This window comes from Tetrao urogallus, assembly GCF_951394365.1.
Source record: "Tetrao urogallus genome assembly, chromosome: 19".
Taxonomy (NCBI): domain Eukaryota; kingdom Metazoa; phylum Chordata; class Aves; order Galliformes; family Phasianidae; genus Tetrao; species Tetrao urogallus.
Genome location: NC_136832.1, coordinates 7,666,374 through 7,685,753, shown reverse-complemented (window position 1 = coordinate 7,685,753; position 19,380 = coordinate 7,666,374). Strand labels below are relative to the sequence as shown.

The 19,380-nt window shown below is 48.8% G+C and overlaps 1 protein-coding gene across 1 annotated transcript in view; it reads right to left on the bottom strand.

Moving 5' to 3' along the window:
* The window catches only part of COL5A1 (collagen type V alpha 1 chain), a gene marked incomplete at both ends in the record, with an annotated part of 124,897 nt that overhangs the window by 15,146 nt on the left and 90,371 nt on the right, over positions 1-19,380 (bottom strand). The window contains 20 exons of the mRNA XM_079544550.1: positions 363-470; positions 558-611; positions 708-815; positions 1,020-1,073; positions 1,834-1,887; positions 2,456-2,563; positions 3,838-3,945; positions 4,563-4,616; positions 4,692-4,781; positions 4,950-5,057; positions 5,986-6,039; positions 9,598-9,651; positions 10,239-10,292; positions 10,899-10,943; positions 11,844-11,897; positions 12,253-12,297; positions 15,756-15,809; positions 17,153-17,206; positions 17,485-17,592; positions 18,915-18,968. Of these exons, the coding sequence (XP_079400676.1) occupies positions 363-470; positions 558-611; positions 708-815; positions 1,020-1,073; positions 1,834-1,887; positions 2,456-2,563; positions 3,838-3,945; positions 4,563-4,616; positions 4,692-4,781; positions 4,950-5,057; positions 5,986-6,039; positions 9,598-9,651; positions 10,239-10,292; positions 10,899-10,943; positions 11,844-11,897; positions 12,253-12,297; positions 15,756-15,809; positions 17,153-17,206; positions 17,485-17,592; positions 18,915-18,968 (1,422 nt within the window). The remainder of the gene's footprint in view (positions 1-362; positions 471-557; positions 612-707; positions 816-1,019; positions 1,074-1,833; positions 1,888-2,455; positions 2,564-3,837; positions 3,946-4,562; positions 4,617-4,691; positions 4,782-4,949; positions 5,058-5,985; positions 6,040-9,597; positions 9,652-10,238; positions 10,293-10,898; positions 10,944-11,843; positions 11,898-12,252; positions 12,298-15,755; positions 15,810-17,152; positions 17,207-17,484; positions 17,593-18,914; positions 18,969-19,380) is intronic.

Genomic DNA, 19,380 nt, shown 5'->3' with positions numbered 1-19,380 from the left:
GCTGATTTGCTCAACCCCTTCGGCCTCTGACAGCTGCAAGCCTCAGCAAGTCATTGGACATTGAGCATCACAGTTTTCTTTTTCAGGTACATTTCCACCTCCTTGGCTTATATTAACAAATACGCACACTATACACATGGATCTGTTTACTTAATTGAGAAGAAATCACTAATAGAAGTACCTCAAGGACAGCACTACATGCACTTCAAACTGGGAGAAGCCTCCTCCCTTCAAATAGCACCTATTTATTCACAGACTGTGCATGACTGCAGCCATGCATTTACCCCATCACCACCCCACTCACAGCAAGTGTTGGAACAAACCTCCTGCAGCCCTCAGGCAGGTTGGAGTGCATGCTTTACCTTCTCTCCTACTGCACCAGGATTTCCTATTCCCCCAGCAGGACCTTGGGGTCCATCTGCTCCTGGTGGGCCGGAGGGGCCTCTGGGCCCAGGTGGACCTGGTGGACCCTGAGGGAAAGAGGAGACATTTCAGACAAGCTCCTTGGAAAAAACACGTACATCAGTGATGAAAATGGGAGGAGAAAAGCTTCTTACCATTTGCCCAACATCACCTGTTTCTCCCTTCTCACCAGGAGGTCCAGGCAAGCCCTGTGCGGGGACAGAAGGGGATAATTGCAGTCATGAATACATCCTGCAGAGCCTCAGCCCTCATCACCCCAGCCCCCTCCGGATGCTGCAGCTTACCTGCAAGCCCACAGGGCCGGGGGGACCGGGGAAACCTCGAGGTCCTTCATCACCTTTCTGACCAAAAAGACCTTGCTGTCCTCTGGGACCTGGCTCTCCATCAGCACCCTATGAGGAAACAGTCTGATTCAGCTTAGCATGGGCACATGGCAGGCAAAAAGCCCATATGGCCCCACCACCTCCCCCTTCAGCCAGCAGCCAAGCTCATCCACACGCACTGGGTACGAGCAGCTCCCAGCAGAAACTGCAGTTCTGTCCAGTGCTTCCCAGCACTGCTTTTGGGTAAGAAGAATTCCTGCTAACAGTACTCACAGCTGGACCTGGCTGACCAATTGGACCTTGTGGGCCTGTAGGACCTGGTGGACCCTGTGAGGAAACAGAAGCGCAAAGTCATATTTAGGAGTGAAAAACCTCACCTGTACAATGAGAGGCTCTTGAGCATAGCATCCATTAAATCTGCATAAATTCTCAAGTGAGAGCAGGGGAAGGATGGAGTCGAGCCTGGATGCACCAGGGTCCTGCAGGACTGGTGCCCAAGGACACACTTAAGCTTATTTTGCAAAACACTTCCTGAGGGAGGTGGAAGCTGGAAGTCTTTCTGGGAAGAAAGAAGCCATCTGTGCATGTCTGTGTAACATAAGATGTCTCACAGATCACCCTTAGCCCAGCATCACCTTCTGCACGTAGGTGCAGCTACCTACTTGCAGGGCCAAGAAGCCCAAACCAGCTTAACCTGACCTCGTATTTCAGCACATTTACAGGAGAACCTGTACAATTTATTTTCCATTCCTCAGGCTCTGAGCACACAAAGGGACCTTCCGTGTGTCACATGCATCTAGAAAAGCAATTGCAGCCAAATGCCCAACTCCAAAGACAACAGTTGCTGATGCTTGAGATATTTACATAGTATGTAAGCGAGAGGGAAGCATCTCAAGGGAGCTGGAGGAGAAAGACACTTCAGCAGGCACTTTCATTTTTACACCGTGGGTGAATTTGACAAAGCAAAGGAGAAGAGAAAGGAAAGACGGGACGAAATTAAAATGAGATCATTCTCTGGTTGCAGCAGGTTTTGTGACATAACCACATCAGCCAAAAAACAGCCACAGATGACATCCATCACACTCACCTGCTCCCCTTTGTCACCCTTGCTGCCCTTCTGGCCAGGCTCCCCGATCTCGCCCTGCAGGTGCAAAAAACACAGTTAGTTCACCTGGGGACCATTACCACATCTCCCCACCCAGCAGTCATCCTGTGCCCTGATGCCAATTCCCACAGAACCAATCCAGCGAGTTCTGAAAGAGGCCAAAGATTCGGCTGCTCCAGGTGTAACCAAACCCTCTGGTATCCTTAAGCTTTCCTGATGCAGAAGCATCATCCCATGAGCTTGTTAGCAATGATGAGTGATACATCCCAGCTAACGTTTTTTAAGAACCCTCCAGTCCAGAGAGGCTTAATGAGAGAGTGGGGAAAGGTAATTAATTAGGAAAGGCAACGCACCCAAGGGCAGGCCACCTGCCACAGGCTTAGGGGAGGCTGAGAGCTTCAGCTGAGAAGTGCCTGTGAAGCAGTCAGCCTCAATCTCTCCCAAACCCAACTCCACTCATCCCAGGATACTGCAAGCGCCATAAACCACCACTGTGTCACAACAGGCTGCAGGTCTGACCCAATGCCAGCAGAGTGGCTATGGGGTAGATGGCCCAGTTCCTTCCTAGTGACCCCGCACAGCAGGGATTGCTGTTTGTTCCCACCTTGTCTCCATCCTCGCCGGGGGGGCCAACAGGACCTGCTGGACCCGGGAGTCCCACGGGGCCCTGGATGCCGTCCCGACCTGCTGGTCCTTGAGGACCCTTCTCACCCTGGAAGCAGAAAGAGTAGGAAGGTCAGGCAGAGCTCTCCTCCATCCTCCAATTGACCCATTAAAGGCCATTAGCATTTTATTCAGCTGCTAATGACCCCTGCCTTGTACGGACATGCATAGCAAGACTGGCCTCCAGCTGATATCTCTCAGCACCCTCGCTCTCTAAACAAGACAAAATTTCTATCTTCAGAAATAAAACCCAAGCAAATCTAAACGGTGAATACCCAGATCACAGCTGCAATTTCACTGCTGTGGCAATATAACTAGATTTAATCTGAACCCTCTGCCATCTCCCTCTGGATGACAAACAAATCTCCAACTAATTTTTACTTCCACAAGCCAGTGCTTGCTGACGCTAGGGCTGGCTGTCCATGGCTAATCGCTGAATAATGGCCCTGAGCTCCCTCCTGAACCTCTGGACAACGGAAAATACATGAAGCAAATAAAGCAATCTCTGCTGGCCTCCCACTTAAACATCTTGTACTCCTCAAGCCTGGAGCCTTTGCTCAAATTTGTTTATTGGAATCGAACAGTAGATATTTTTCAGTTTCCTCGTATATAATTTAATTGCATCTGAGTCTTGGTGCTCTCTTCTGAATAATTAGATGCCACATAAGTTGCCTATTCATCTGCCCAAGAGCATATCCCATAGACACCGGGCAGGACAGATGTTTGCAAGGCTGATTCACTGGCAGATGCTTGCCTCTGGACTAGCTGCTGGAGTTTCTAATAAGCCATCAAATGTGGAATACACTGGCTGATAAGCACTTCTGATAGCAACAATCAATCAGTGCTACTGCCTTTCAGTCTGAAATCACCAATGCCTGCATTTGCTCCTTTTGCTGGACCTGGGTGAGAACTAAAGCAACCCAGAAGTCAGCAACGCTTCCCTGCAATACTACTGGGGTGAGAGTTACAACCCTCCCCTCCTTTTCCTCTGGGACTGTTGCAGCATTGAGCCGCTCAGCACCAACCCAAAAGCAGCATCCCGCCCACTGCCCTGCCTGCCTGCTGCATCTCCTGCTTGTGCTGGGGGAGCAGAAGATGTGACAGCACGTGGGCTGGGTGCTGGGCAGGACCATATGGCACAGCTCTGCTCACAGCATCTTTGCATGGGTGTCAGCAGACGGCCAGCACGCTCGTGCTGCAGGAGGCATGTAGCATCTTTCCCTTTTTTTCCCTTCTCCTTTTTTACACCTCGCCCAGTCTGTCTCCATGTTCAGCTCCATTTCTACAGGGTCCACAGCCATTCATCTGTGAGCTGGTACTTACTGGTGCTCCCTTTTCACCTGCAGGTCCTGGAGGTCCCTGTGGTCCAGGTCGCCCTGGCAAGCCGATGGGGCCAGCTGAGCCCGCAGGACCTCGCTCACCAGGAGAGCCCTGTGTGGGGAAGGAGGAAGGAAGATATTACTGGAACATCGGGTGGTATCTATATACAGGAAGAAAGAAATTCAGCAGTAGAAAGCTTCAGATGCACCAACTCAATAAATGAGCACATTTGAAGGGGTAACTTCCACGTGATGGCTTGGTACCATCAGCCCAAGTTCTGCAGATCCTTTTTAATTAAAATCTCTGGAATGGCTGGTGCAGGGAGCTCAGTTCCTGGGGGCACATTATCAGCTTGGAACAAGTGCATGACTGCTTCATGGTTAATGCAGCAGGGAGGGTTACACAAGGAGTATTTTCTTCCAGGAGGGCTGCACTGACCAAGACTCAAGTGGGAACAATTTTCAGAGGGAAAGTTGGTGACTTAGAAGCAAAATACTGGATGTCCTGGATCATCCTAGTTCCCCCAGCTAGTCACGTATATTCACAGCTAACACCATAAAATAACTGAGCAATTACATGTGTCTTGTAAAATAAAGCAATATCCAGCAAGCCACTCGTTAGTGCAAAGGGAATAATGGATGAAGCCCTAAGCTGTGACTAACCCACTCACTTAGCTTGCCAAGCTTGTAAACGTGTTAGGTGGTGCCTGGGAGGGCAAGGATACTCACTGCAGGACCGGGGGGGCCTGGGGGACCTTCGTTGCCTTTCAGCCCTGGAGAACCCTGGAAGATGGGAAAAAAGAGTCATTAGGGGAGCTGTGTGCTGCGCTGCCTGGGCATCCTGTTGTTGATACTTACAATGGGGCCAGGCAGACCTCTCTCTCCAGGGAAGCCTCGCAAGCCTGGGGGACCATCCTTCCCTGGGAGGCCAGCTGGACCAGGGTCCCCCTGCAATGATAGGGACAAAGAGCTGAAGATCTGTGGGTGCTCTCTCTGTGCTCAAGCCTCGACGAGCCACTGTGAAACATCATTTCTTTCTTGTATCATCCCTCTCCACCTCTGGCAGAGGGGAAGGTGTGCAAGGAGGGGGAATCCAAGCAGGCTGCTCATCCCTACCTTGGTCCCTTCCTTCCCAGTGAGGCCAGGAAGACCTTGTTCACCTGGGGGACCTGGAGGACCTGGATGTCCTCGCTCACCCATTGGACCAGTTTCACCAGTTGGACCCTAAAGAAACAGAAGGGGGAGAAGGGGAGAAGGTAACAGGCATTAGGCACTGAGAACTTCTGGAATGAATGCATTCACGCAAATGAGATACTATTACTAAAGTTATCAAACTTGGGATACTTCTTAAGTATTGTACTGTCACGTTGGTTCATCCTTATAGGGGCATAAGTGACTGATTAGGCCCATGCTACATGGCAATTGCTGACATGTGGGCACTGATGGTGATGAGTGTATGGTAAGGCACAGCACAGAAGGTTCCCAAGCGGCCCATTCTGGAGGAGAAAAGGCACATGCACAAGAGTACAGCATCCCTGCACGCTGGTGTCTGCTGGGACTGCAGCTGTCACTCATGTCACGCTGCAGGATGCCACTTAGCACCAGCAGAATGATAACACTGCATGAATCACACCAACTGCACAGCTCCGGGCTGAATGAAACTGCCACAGAGCCTAATCCTGCACTTGAGAAGACAAACACAGTCGAGGAGTTGCCCCTAATCATGGATTTCATCAACCAGGGAATTTATACTATCATTAAAGAGGACAAGTTAATTATTTCGTAATTAAAGAGCAACTTCCTTGGTCGTTCAGGAAAGAAGACTCAATCCAAACCCAGTGCTGCTCAGGCTAGGACTCTGACTACCAAACCAACACAGAGCCCTGCATGCCTTTGCATAAGGGGTACAAATTCTGGTGGTGCAGTTATCAGTTCAGAATGTACGGCTGGCAACTAACATTTTAAAAAGAAATTAATTAAAGAAACAGAGCAATTCTGAAAGAATCTGGCAGCACGTTACATTAAATAGGGATGCATTTCTTCATAATGAAATGGAAGAGCACTCCAGCCACACCAGCAAAGGGGTGCAACAGATCATACTGATGAAGATGAACACAAAGGACCGGTGCAAACACCAATGTTTGTTCCTTACCTGAGGGCCTACAACACCAGGGGGGCCAGGCGGGCCGGTCTTGCCTTGGAAACCCTGTTAAGAAAAGGGAGAGGACAAAGAGATGACATCTCTGCCATTGGATGCTCCCCAGAGGGACCCAGAGTGCTGCCTGCTTGCTGCCCCCCAGCAGAACCACCGACCATGGATGACACCCAAAGGCAGGAGGAAGAAAAAAAATAATCAAACAGGAGATGCAAAATATGTATTCATACACTGACAGGGGGAAAGAGAGCGGTGGAAATGGGCCTTTCAGCTCTGGTGGAGGGTTCCAGGTGCAGGCTCAAGGGGGGAATGGATGTTTGGGTGGAAAGCCATCAGATCTTCAGCTCGCTTCTGCTGTTGTGATGGAGCTACCACAGTTTGGCTGAATGATTGGCCATATATATATGTATGTATAAATTGCTACACTTGTAAAACCTACAGTGGAAATGGCTATTAAAAAGTCAAAATGCTCATTTTTCTTAACGCTGAGCAATTCCTCACAGCCACTCATTTCCCTTCTCCCGCTCCCAGCTCTGCTGCAACTCCTGCTCCAGGTTTCACCCTGCAGGAGTTCTGGCCCTGGGTGACCACCCTGCACTCTGGCACAAGCAGAGCCACTTTCCAGCCCTGCTGAGTTTTATTTCCTTCCTCAGCATCTGCTGAAAGAAATCACAAAAGTGCTTCTCTGTAGATGGCCGAACGATGAGTAACGAAGTCTCCACAGCAGCTAATTATAATGACACGTAAAAAGCGACAATAACGAGCTATCACCACTGCAGTTGTTTAGTTCTCCTAAGCCTCTCCTTAAAAAGCACATTAATTATCATTCCTACTACAGCACGCTGACAAGCCTGAGAGTTGCCATTCAAGGCATCCAGGCTGTTTTCTCATGGCCACAAAAGATGATGGGATAAGTCCCAAAGCCAGTGGTACTGTGTCATGCTACAAAGCCACACCGTGCTATTTTAGCTGTCTGCAAATGGCAGAACATCATGTCACCAATAGGAAAATGGCAAACCATCACTGTGAAAAGAACACGCAATTCAAACCCTTATCTCAGAAGAACATCTCAACCAGCTCTGTGTGGGGCTTTCCTTTTTAATCTGAAGAAAGGGCTTTCCTGTTATCCTTTTTCAACCACGAGCACAGAGCTTTTAGGGCTCTTTTTTTTCTTGTCTTCTCTAGATCTTGTCTTAATAAATCTAATATGGCCCAATATTTGGCATTCTTCAGCGTGATTTGTTGTTCCTCAATGAAAAGTTAATTAAAGGGAGCTATTTGACGAGCAGACTCCAAGTCTAGGCTTTCTTGCATGAAGGCACAGAGCGCGCTAGCAAGGTTACTGATGTGGAAATGATATTTAATTTGGTTTTATGTCCGTCTCCTCCCTTTTCAGCTCTGTGTAAGGAAGGAGGACAAACAAAGGGGCTTCTACCTGGGTCAAGGCCAGGCTGGATGGAGCTGTGAGCAATTTGGGCAAGAGGGAGGTGTCCCTGCCCACAGTATGGGGGTTGGATCTACCTGATCTTAAAGGTCCCTTCCAACTCAAACCAGCCTATGACTCTGTGACTCAACACTGTGAATCTGTGACCCAAGAGGGCACAGGGGAAAGTGACAAAAGTGTTTGTTTCTGACAAAAAAAAACCCAAACAAACCAGCAAATTTTTGGTTTTCTGAATCTATTTGATGGCCATAGGTCAGTATTCCTGAACTGACAGAAGACAGCTACCAGGGAATGCTTTCAGACCCCAGATAGCCCACTGTCCACTCATATTCATACAGACTCAGGAATGTGATGCTTTTTTCCAGGCTCAAAAGTTGAGAGCTGCAGATGCAAGACAAATTTTTTACTGCTTTTTCTAATCTCAGCTTAAGTGTCCTGGATATTTCAGATAACTCAATAAAGGAAATGTAAATGTCACAGTCAGACTCCGGCAGGTGAGAACTCTTGTCTCCACCTTTAAGTTAATCCTGAAGTGAGGACTGTGCCTTCAAAATACCACAACCATCACCACAAAGTCAGTCTCACGGATCGTGAGTAAATATCTGGTGTTGCACTGAGCAGTATTTGCATTGCCTCGCTTAGCAAATGCCAGGCAAGTTAATTAAACTGTTGTGTGATAAGTTGAGGGGAAAAGATGCTTAATGTGCAAAGCCTCTTTAATGCTCATTTGCTAGGAAAGGCGGTGGAGAAAAAACGCAAAGCTGAGTAGAGGAAGTTGGGTTTCTTTCCTGTAGAATAAACACAGAACAAAGAATCTATCTGCTAACATGCAGCATGCAGTGATGGGAGAGTGATGTACCAACAACAGCAAACGAGCTGGGTTTGTAAACAGCCGAGGAAAAAAGAATCAGCATCCCCCAGAATGCCAAACAGAGAGGTACTAATTACTGCATGCAGAAGAATACATGGTAGAACAGTCATTTTTGCTTAGGGTATCCTTCAAGCAAAAAGGTGCACGAAACAGACCACCAGAGACGCACGACAGCCATCATACCTTCCGCATGCCTCATCACTCTCCTCTGGTGAGAAAGACTGATTACATCTGTGCAACAAAACCTTTTAAAATTGACAAAGCAGTATTGCATACGACACGGTAAGGGCCCCAGCAGCTGCTCCTCAGGGGACAGCAAGAGAGATGTTCTGGGGGAGCCCTGTGAGTGGCTTTGGCTCAAAGGCGGTGTCAGCAGAGATGCTGGTGTGCTAAGGCAGGGCAGATAAATGCGTGTGCTGCAATAACCAGTGTGGGCAGAAAAGCTAGAGCAAAGCCATGGCAGCACTGATCCGGCCTAGGAGCTGCTTTCCTCTCCAAAGAAGCACTGCAGCAACAACGGGGCTGTAAGCTCTCTGCTGTGCTACTGCTCTTGGTGCTGGCTGCACGGTGCATAAAGAAGGGAAAAGCGTTTATTTCTTCCCATGGCAGGCTCCTGAGAAAGCAAAACTGCCCTGAGCTAAGGCAACGGAGTGCAGAAAGCTGAGTGCTAGCTTGTGAAGGAGGGAGTCCATCTTGCATCTCTGTTCCCACATACCTAGATTGTTACAACAGCAACATTACACTTGGACATTTCCAAAGAGAAGAGTGGGGAAGAAAGCAGAGCTTCACCACTGCGCTACAAGAGCAGAGCTGAGGCACAGCCTTCCCCTGGGAGGCCTCTAGGGAGTCCGTGGGGTGCACAGCATGGGCCAGGTCCTGGCATGCTGACTCACAGCATCCTCCCATCCATCCCCTGCAGCACACGGAGCCCCAGCTGCTCCTGTGCCACTCCCTGGCCTCTCTATCTCCCCACTCACATTCACTCTGTGTACTGCACACAGAGTTCCATCTGTGTGCACATCACATCTGTGTCCCACATCACTCCCATGTGTACCACAAGGACAGAGAGAGGGGATGGTGTGTGGCCGTCATGCAAATCATCATTAGCCCAACCCATCCTGCTCAGAAGAAGGTTGCTTCCTGTAGACCAGCCCGTGCAGCTGGAGACACACAGACCTCTGCAGAGAGCAAACTGGTGGCCCCATCTCCCCAGCTGCACAGGAAGGTTTAGAGAAACCAACCAGCAAGATGAGGCTTGGGGCTAATGATCTGCCCAAGAGTTCTGGCTACTTACAGTTTCTCCTCTCTGTCCGGGGTGACCAGGCAATCCATCCTTCCCAGGAGGACCCTACAGCAGACAACCAAGGTGAGAAGGAACGTGGCTGAGTGCTCAGTAGTACAAATAAGGACTGAATCAAACCTATTTGCATCTTTGCATTAATCCCCACCCGTTGTACAGAGAAATGGGGGTGCTCAGAACCCTAAAGGACATGGTCCTTTCTCACACATCTCCCAGTGATCTTACAGATCTGTATTACAGATGTGCAGAGAGGGAGTAAGCTGTCACCACGGGGAAAGAAATCACTCCAAAAAGGTTTCTGAGGCTCCCCCTCAGTGTACAATAATTGCAGAGACAGAAGCGTTACCCTGTTGTGCTGTCCTCCCAGCACACAGAAGAAAAAGAACAGAGCAACCATGAAAGATCCTAGCGATATTGAGTCATTAGAAAACGAACATTTATAATCAGCTGCAATTTACTCGGCTATTTAAAATCTTAAACCATCGAGTTATTATTGTGATGCCTCAGTAATGCCTTTTATTGGGCATGTCACCACTCGTCAGAGAAGCAGCAAGGGCTGAGCTGGCACAGGCAGTCACAGCTGGATGGAAAAGATCAGATGCATTTCTTTGCACGGTTTGGGAAGCGTTACTTACAGGGGGGCCTTTTGGTCCAGGAAATCCGGTTGGTCCTTGAGGCCCTGGTGGTCCCTGGAATACAAAGCAAGGCAGAAAACAGGGTTAAGGAGTGCATACGCTTTACAGTGACATTACAGCTCTGTGTGAACACCAGACGAGCGCAAAGATACGCAAAAGCTGGCTTGTTGTGTCCCAAAGAAATGCCATAGAAATGCATGTTTTACCAACTGTTCAGTCCAGCTGAGGACAGCACAGCAAACACCAGGAGTGTCATCAGCCACTGAGGGGCTCTGGGTGTCTGCACAAACAGCATGGGGAGCCTTCCCTTCTTCCCATGGATCAATATTGGTGTAGGACACCCAAAATCCCACTTGAGCCTCACCTGAAGAACTCAGAAGGGCTTTAAGGGCTGGAGGTGATGTTGTAAGACCTCTCTCTCTACACAAGCAAATTTCACTGTGGATTTTGAAAGAGATTTTTTCTGTTTGCTGATTGAGGTGTGGTCAGCCATACCCCAGCTGAAGGGAGCTCCCCACTGCTCTCTGCTTCACGGTTCTTGGTAGGACGCTCATTGCAGCAAGGCCTGAGCACCAGCTCAGTGCTGTAAACCCAACCCTTCAGCTGTATGAAATCAACAGACTGCAACGATCCCTGCTCTAGTCCCACACATGGCCTTACCCGTTCGCCAGGAGGACCAGGGGGGCCGTCACCACCAGAGTTGCCCTTTTAGAAATGGAAAAAAAAAAACGAAAACACCACATCATTAAAGATACATAAATCATCGTTTTGGCTGCTTTGCACAAAGGCTTCAAACGGCACCACCCCAGGTGACACCCATCCCACCGACCGCCCAGCCCCTCTCCATCAACAGCTCCATAGCGGGAGCCGCATCCAGTCACAAATGAGCAACTGCTCGCTCCCCCCACACTGCTTAACGAAAATACAGGAAAGATAACGCTGGTGGGCTCAGGATATTTCCACCAGATAACAGCCGCCCTCTGAGAGATAAACGCCGCAGCAAAGCCAAGGCATTTATCAAAAATTCATGCTGCTACAAAGCCGAGACATTTATTTTTAAAGGCGGCAGCGTGGCGGTGACAATGCCTCATTACGGCAGCTTCGCTTCCATTATGCCCAGCAATTGATGGTCACTTAATTGGTTTCTGCAGCAGGTGCTGGAGCTGAGCCTGCCTCCCCATTGGCTGGCTAAACAATGCCCACTGTGCTGGGCTGCCAGTCGCTGGCCGGCAGCGCGCATGCAAAGCGGCTCAGCAAGGTGCAAGGTTGTGCACAAAATAGGGCGCAGGGGGAACGGAATGCGGGGCTGTGCTGCCCCTGCTGCAAGGCATCCCCTCCTCTTCTGGGCCTTTGTTCGCACATGCGGTTGATCTCCTGCCGAAATGAAGGCCAGCACGTTTCTAGGAGCTGTGCATAGACTTCACAGTTGGGTTATGAGGCATTTGGCTGGGTAATGAAGGCCGGGAAGGCTCAGCTTTCAAAATGCAAAATGGAAAAGGGACAAAAGGCAAATGGAAGGCAATGAAGCAGATGGCCTCTAATGCTGACACTTTTTAGGACGCAATTTTCTTCCTAATTGCCATCATAGGCTTCCCAGAACATTACCTTTGGGCCAGGTTTCCCAGTGCTTCCCCTAGGGCCTCTTTCCCCACGTGGACCCTTAGAAAAAACACAAAAGATGACATCTTAGTGTCCTGGGTAATAAAAGCAGTTACAGTGACATCAGACAAGCACTGCAGCACCCAACTGCACTGGGACAAAATGCTGTCCCACCAGCAGCAGTAACAGGGAGACCGGAGCCTTCTGCACTGTGGTTTCAACCTATTTTGTCATGATGTCAAACTAGAACCAACAGTGAACCCCACCCCCAAATCACCGCATCCCCTCTGCTCAGCTTTAAGGCTGAAGGCCACATTGTAAAGGGCCAGATCCCACCCAGCCAGGACATGAACCAGAATGTGCTTTCTCCTGGCATTAACAAGACATCAAAAAGAGGGAAGAGAAGCATCGTTACCGTTGGACCGCGTTGCCCCCTTGGACCTGGTTTGCCAGGTGTCCCCTGCAAAGGAAAAGAAACAGGGATGAGTCTCTGGCCAGCAGCAGCCACAGACTGAGCTTGCAGCAGATGCAGCTCAATGGAGACCCGTTGCTCCCCACACCTCTGCATCTCTCGTTTGTAATTAAAGCAACAATAGCAGTTTTACACACAGCTCTCGATGATGGCATTTGTTTTCTTTTATAACATTTGGATGCATGTGAACAGCAACCCTCCCAGGCTGGCTCATGGTGCACAGGGCACAAGCTGATGACATTAAATATTTAGGGAAAGCCAGCAGCAGAGCAGAAATCCTCACCTGCACTGCTATTTTACGCTACACAAGCCAATTAAGCCGCCCCACATATTTACAGATCCTTCTTCATCTTTGCGAACCTCGTGCTAAACAAGTAATTTAAGACATTGCTTTGCAGCCGCAACAAAACAGCAGGCTTATGAGATCTGACAGATGCACTCAGTTTCCTGTAATGGGGGACTGTGATTAATTCTGACAGAAGAAAGACAAAGACGGCTGGGTCCTAAATCTGGAATTACGTTAAACTCCATTTCCATGTGCCTAAAAGAAAAGTAATGGCCCACAGCTTGCTATCCGAAGGCACTATTTTGGCTGGTGTCACGATCATAAGGGCACCAATAGGTTCGACTTCTTCCTCTGGACAGACAGCCCTATTTTTTTTATTTTTTTATTTTTTAACCAATCACAGCTGAAAGAAGAGAGACTTTCCATGTGAGGAACGCAGATGCTTAAAATATCATTTGCCATTTTCTGCCCCAAATCCATCATCTAACAATCTCGCCTTCTCGTGTTCGGCACTCATTAACCAGGTGAGCAGAACACAGGAGCTGGGTAACTTTCAAGTCAACTTCCTTCCAGCTGCTATAATTAGCCCTGCCGAATCCTCCTTGCTCTATGGCTTCGTTTAGTAAACACTGCTGGCACACTTCTTCAATTAATTACCCACATTATCTCAAAGCACCCCGCCTGTGCCATGTGAGGCTGAATTTGGATCTGGCAGCACAGAGTGCAGCCCTCTGCAGGTCACCCCCACGCTCCCTTCCTTTTCCCTCAATTCTATCTTCAAGCAAAATTTCCCCCTGCTTATTGCTAGCATTAATCATGCATGCAGCGCTGTGTACCACCGCTAAGAATTTATATAGCACTGTAAATGCACACAGGCCTATATATTTCAGACAGAGAAGGAAAGGCATCTGAATTCAGATTATTTTCCAGGCACCCAAATGGACGGCCTGGATCTCAGCACCGCCCTGCACCCTCCAGGCTCTGTCAGACAGGGCGAGCAGGGAGATCTATTATCCCATGCTAATGGCTGAGGCTTATTAGCTCCGAAAATAAAGATTGCTTACTCACATTCCCAAGTATTGATTTTACAACCAGGCTCTGAAGATGCCCCAGCCATCCCAGCCGAGCTCAACTCCAGCTGCAGGGGCACCGAGATGGGCAGCCTTGGACCAAAAGCAACCACCATGTTAGGTTGTGGATGCCCCATCCCTGCAGGCACTCAAGGCCAGGCTGGATGTGGCTCTGGGCAGCCTGGGCTGCTGGTTGGTGACCTGCACACAGCAGGGGGTTGAAACTGGATGATCATTGTGGTCCTTTTCCACCCAGGCCATTCTATTCTACGTTTGGAGGGGATGCTTCCATTAGACTTCCTCACTCTTAACTTGGCTTCAACTTCTGGGGGCTGCCAGCATTGAAATTGAGGTTTTTCACCGTTTTGTTTTGTTTTGTTTTTGTTAATTCAGGTTGGGGGACTATTCACGTTTGCTAAGATGGAAGGCTTGTTTCAAGCCCTACATGTGTCATCAATTGGCATCAATTGCCAGAAAAAAAAAAAAAATCAACCCGTGATTCGTATTATTCTGGACACATAAACAACCACGTAGAGTATCATAATAGTAATACCTCGTATAAAGAAAAGACAAACAGGAATGATTTTGGGTTGTTTCAGCTGCAAATTGGGTTACTCCACAATGCACCGGAGAAGCAAATCTTACAAACTCGCTTTCCTGACTGCGTGTGGACATGCTCATAAAATAGCAAATTTACTGGTCTCGGGAGAAGCAGAGTGTAATTTATCAAGTCTAACTCAACGAGGCTTAAATTCAGTTGATGGTCTCCGTTTGGTTTGTGCAGCGCGATCCTCGCTCGTCTATTGTTGTGTATATAATCGCTTTCACTTATTTCAAAGCAGATACTTGGGAGAAAGGGGAAGGGAAAAAAAAAAAAAGGATACCAAAGGAGTCAGTGAAAATCTCTATTTCTGCTACTCTGATAAATTTTTCAAGCGCAGCTCCTTTCACTAAAAGGAGAGATTTGTCCATGAAGTGTTTTTCTCTCTCTCCATGCAGACAAACGTGGTGATAAAACACGGACGAGCTGCCGGACTGGGTTCAGAGTGGCATAAATGGTCCAAACCATCACTGGGGAGAACTGGAATTCAACCAGCAGGAGGGCAGCAAACGCTCAGGGCTGCACAGCAGCGCATCTCCCCGGGGCTGTGGTGCTGATGCCTTCCTTTAAACCACCTGAAAATGCAGCTCAAGAATTTCCTTGCCCACTGGGTAAGGCGGGTGGTAATTACAGGGCTACAGTAAATATGAGGCTGTTGTGGCAGCTGCCTCCCTCCTGCTGCCCAGTTCCAGTGTTGGAGCTGAGGGAGGGGGGTTCATAGCTCAGGAGATGAAAATTACTCAGTGAAGAGAGAGAGAGGAAAAAAAAAAAAAGAGAGGGATATAAAGCAAATTTTAGTGGCACAATATTAATGCAGTGCAAAGTGATTTATGTTTTCTGCGCTCCCATCAAACACGTCTGTTAGAAGTCATTTGTATTTAAATGAGATGAAGAGGGAAACAAATTGTGCTCGCCCTCTTCTCTCCCTCCAGTCTTCACCCTGTGACCAGAGCTGGAGCACAGAACGAGTGGATGTTGGTGCTCTCCATCCCCTAAATAAACATTGTTATCCTCAAACTAAGAAAAGAAAATAGACAAAAACCCACTGCTGTGTACAGGCAAATTCCTGCTATCTGGGAGCAAAGCTGAGAGCGGTGAGAGGTAAAGGACATCTGGGGGGATGGAGCCCCAGTATTTGAAGGGCGGTTAGGAATCTAGGATAGCTTCACTTGTTAAAAGGAGGCACGTGTAGGTGTGTTTTCACCAATCCATTCTGAATCTCCAGTTAGGCTGAAGATGGTTCTGAACAGAATCACCCATCTCCAATAATCACCATTAATTAAAAAGCTCTTCATGCCCTGAGCAACGTCTGGCAGTGAAGGAAGGATTCAGGTTCAGAGAAACCTCCTAAAACATCTCCATGTAATAATGTGTAATAGGGCTGGAGCATCCTCTGTTGGGGACCACAAAGGGACAGCCAGCAGTCCTGCCTGAGGGCCCTTCTCCACAGGGAAAACTCAGCCAAGTGAGCAGAGAGAGCAGCTCTTACCCGTGTGCCCTTCTCGCCGTTGGCGCCTGGAAATCCTGGGAAGCCAATGGAGCCCTTTGGGGGAGAGAAAAGGGAGATGGGCTCAGGACATTGAACTCAGCCTGCCTGCACCAGGCACCCACTGGCCTGGGATAACCCCAACCAACCCTGTTGACATCCACATCTCCTGGGGCTCTTTTTTTTTTTTTTGCTTTAAAACCTTCCTCTAATAAAAACAAAATCCAAGACAGACCTGGAACGACCTCAGAAGCCAAACTGCCTCCAAAAACAACAACCCGAAATAAAAAGGCCCATGCCTTGCTGGAAATGGCTGCAAAGCCCAAACCCACGGTTGCACCGAGCGCCTGGGGAACAGCAGGCTTTTGTGTTTGGCTCCTAAGTCACTACGGTGCATATGAAAATTTAACTCCTGGCTTGTTCCTTTCTGATATGAGCGCCTGGAGAGTAACTGCTGCTGCTGCTTTTAAAATATGAATCAGATGAAAATAAATAAATAAATGCAAAAGAAAAAAAAGAAAAAAAGTGAATTAAAAAATAAAACATCAACACCACAGCCAGGAAACCATCCCTTGCAGTTAATTATGTCTCCAGTGTTAAACATGCCCGCTTTTTTTTTTCTTTTCCAAGCAACAAGCATGAATAATAAAATATGATTCTTAAAAAAAAAAACTTCAATCTTAAGGAAAGCATAAGTTCCCAAAGCCCCAAGGGCATGTAGCTGGAAGCCAGGCTGCAGCCTCACTCTGTGTAATGGAATTCACAGTTTGAACTTAAAAAGGAGATTCAAAAATGGCCCAAATGAAGGTGGGAGCGTAGATAAGATACAAAGCATGCTTGAGAATCTGCAAATAGCAGTTCTATTTTAACGTCAGGGAGACCCTGAGTCATTAGCTATTCCCCTTCATTAGCTAGCAGTAGCCCCGAGCCTTCAAAATAGCTCCATTCTGCCAATTGCCAGCATGGCAGTTCTCAGGAGCCCATCTGCCACCCAAGCACCCTGCACACCTGGTGGGAGCTGCTCTGCACACTCTGCACTTTGCAGCTCCTGTCCCCTTCATCTCCTCTCAGCACTGTGCAGGAGATGATGCAGGATGTGGCCCAGCCCCTCCCGGCTGAGGGCTGGCAGCTATTTTTACCCATCCATAAATACATCCTCTGCGTGTGGGGAGGAGGGATGGAATGGTATGAAATGCGAGAAAGCTGCACACCCAGCAGCTCTAAAAGGGAAGACAAAGGGCTTGGCTTCCCATCGCCTTGGATGTGCTAACATGCAGTGCCACAAGCACGGCAGAGCTGAGACACCAGCCCTGCTTCTCCTGCCATGTGTCCCCCAGCTCCCTCAGGCCAGTGATGTCACTGTTCCACCTCATCCCTGTGAGCAGAAATCCCACTGTTACCTTTGGACCCTGCCTGCCCGGGTAGCCGGGCAGCCCTGGCACGCCGAGTTTTCCCTGAAACATAAAGAAAATTGGGTTAATGTGGGCAGCTACAGGTTTGAAAATAACAGAAGCACTGGAAAACTCTGAGCCACGCAGATGTTGGGTGGACAGAACCAACGGATCATTGCTTTCCCTGAAGTCTTTAGAAGAAGCTCCCACATTCCCATCCCTCTGCCCCACAGCCACCCCTGTGCCCCCCAGCCAAGCACCACCTACAGCAAAATCCCAAAGAAAAGAGGGCTGTGCTGCAGAACCAACCCCATCCGGGCAGCTCCATCCCCCCAGCTCACCTTCTCTCCAGCAGGACCGAGAGGACCGGGATCTCCATTGGGACCCGAACGACCTTTGGGGCCTTCAGGACCATCCTCACCCCTGGGGCCTGGAGGTCCAATTTCACCCTGTGAATGACAAGAGACATTATCAGAGACTGCAGAAAGACTCTTGGAGAAGGCGTTCTGTCACTGAGAGTCTCACAGGGCGTTATCAGAGCTCTCATTCTTGGCCGTGCCATTATCCCCAGCAGCAGCAGTCCTTCCGGTAGCCCAATTATCCCATCTCTGTGCAGAGCATCTCCACCGAAACAGCCGTCATTAGCTCTGATTGCAACGCACCCTTTTACCCACTTTCCGCTTCCCAAATTGCAGTTTGATGTGCAAGCAAGCCCTGGGAAGTGCTTAATTGAAGGCTGAGCTGGGCAACCGGAGAATAAAGATCAGGCTGGAGCTTTTGTGCTGAAAACCATTAGGAAATCTGAGCACGGAGAGAACTGAGCCATTAACATGAATTGTTACGACACTGCGGGCTCCCGCACACACAACAACATTGTCACACAGCGCAGCAGGAGATGCTGCCACACCAACACAGGCTCACAAGGAGCTGGGTGGCTGCAGATTTATCTGTGAGGCTTTCAAGTACCCTTGGCCTTTCATAGCATCATAAAACACAGGGAGAGAGCTGGTGGGAAGAGGAGTTGTGAGCTTACGGCTGTCTGCAGCGGCGAGGACAGCGTGCCACCTTCTGTCCTTGCGCCTTGGAACGACCAAGCCCAAGGTGACAGGTGGAGCACCAACCTGATCGATTACCCGTTCGAAATGCCAAGCAGAGATGGAGGATTTGATTTATAGTTTTACGAGCTTTCATGCAAGGCATTCTTTGTCCTTTAAGCGCGGGGATGGATGAGCACAGAGTGCTCCTGATGGCTGAGGAGTTGGGGTGGGAACGCAGCTCCCAGTGCCCAGGTGCTGAGGACAGACAGCACCCGAGCATGATTTTGGGTTTCCGGTGACCTGCACGTCCCACTGCTTTTAAAAGCTTTTGGAGTTAAAGATAGCAGTAATATAAACCTGCAGCCCCAGCAGCTTTCACTGCTCTGTGTTCCTGGTAACTGCACTTCACACTGATGGCACTGGAGGCACATAATGCTCAGCAAATAACGACGCCTACCAGACCCCAGATGTAATATTATGGGAGAGAAGAGATGCTGGAAATAGATATGATACAGCAAGATTGTGCAGGATTCTTTGCAATCAAAGCAGCAAGACGGGGCCCCTCTATTACTACTCTATTTTATTTTACCTTCAAGGTGGCACTAGGGAATATAAGGATTTATGATGCCTGTGTTTGAGGTGAACATGAGTGCTCCAGAAGGACCCTGACAAAAACCTGCCTTGCTGAGCTGTTGTGGGAGCATTTTGAGACCTCATTGGGTGCAGGTTCTTACCCGGTCTCCCTTGATGCCCATATCCCCTTTGAAGCCAGGGAAGCCATCTTCACCCTAAATAGCAGAGAAGGAAAAAACAGACAAGGTACATAGATGGAAAAAAATAAAACCCAAAGAATCAAGACTCACCCAGCCTTATTGTATGGCCCCTACCCAGGAAGAACAACATCAGCTTCTGTAAGACCTCGATGCACACAAACAACCATGAGAACACACAGATAAAAATCCAGGCAGGCTGCAGCCACTGAGGTCCCACAGGGCTGACAAGGAAGGATTCCTTCACATCCCCCAGTGCCTGCTGGTCAGGATATCACAAATCTGGCTCAATGTGACTAACAACATCTTGCCAGTATTGGGAACCAATTACTTCTGCAGTACAACTGGCTTTACTTTCATAGAGGATGTTTTACACCACGCTTCGAGGGAACCTCTAGGACAGTGGCAGTATTTCTTTCAGCCAAGAAGG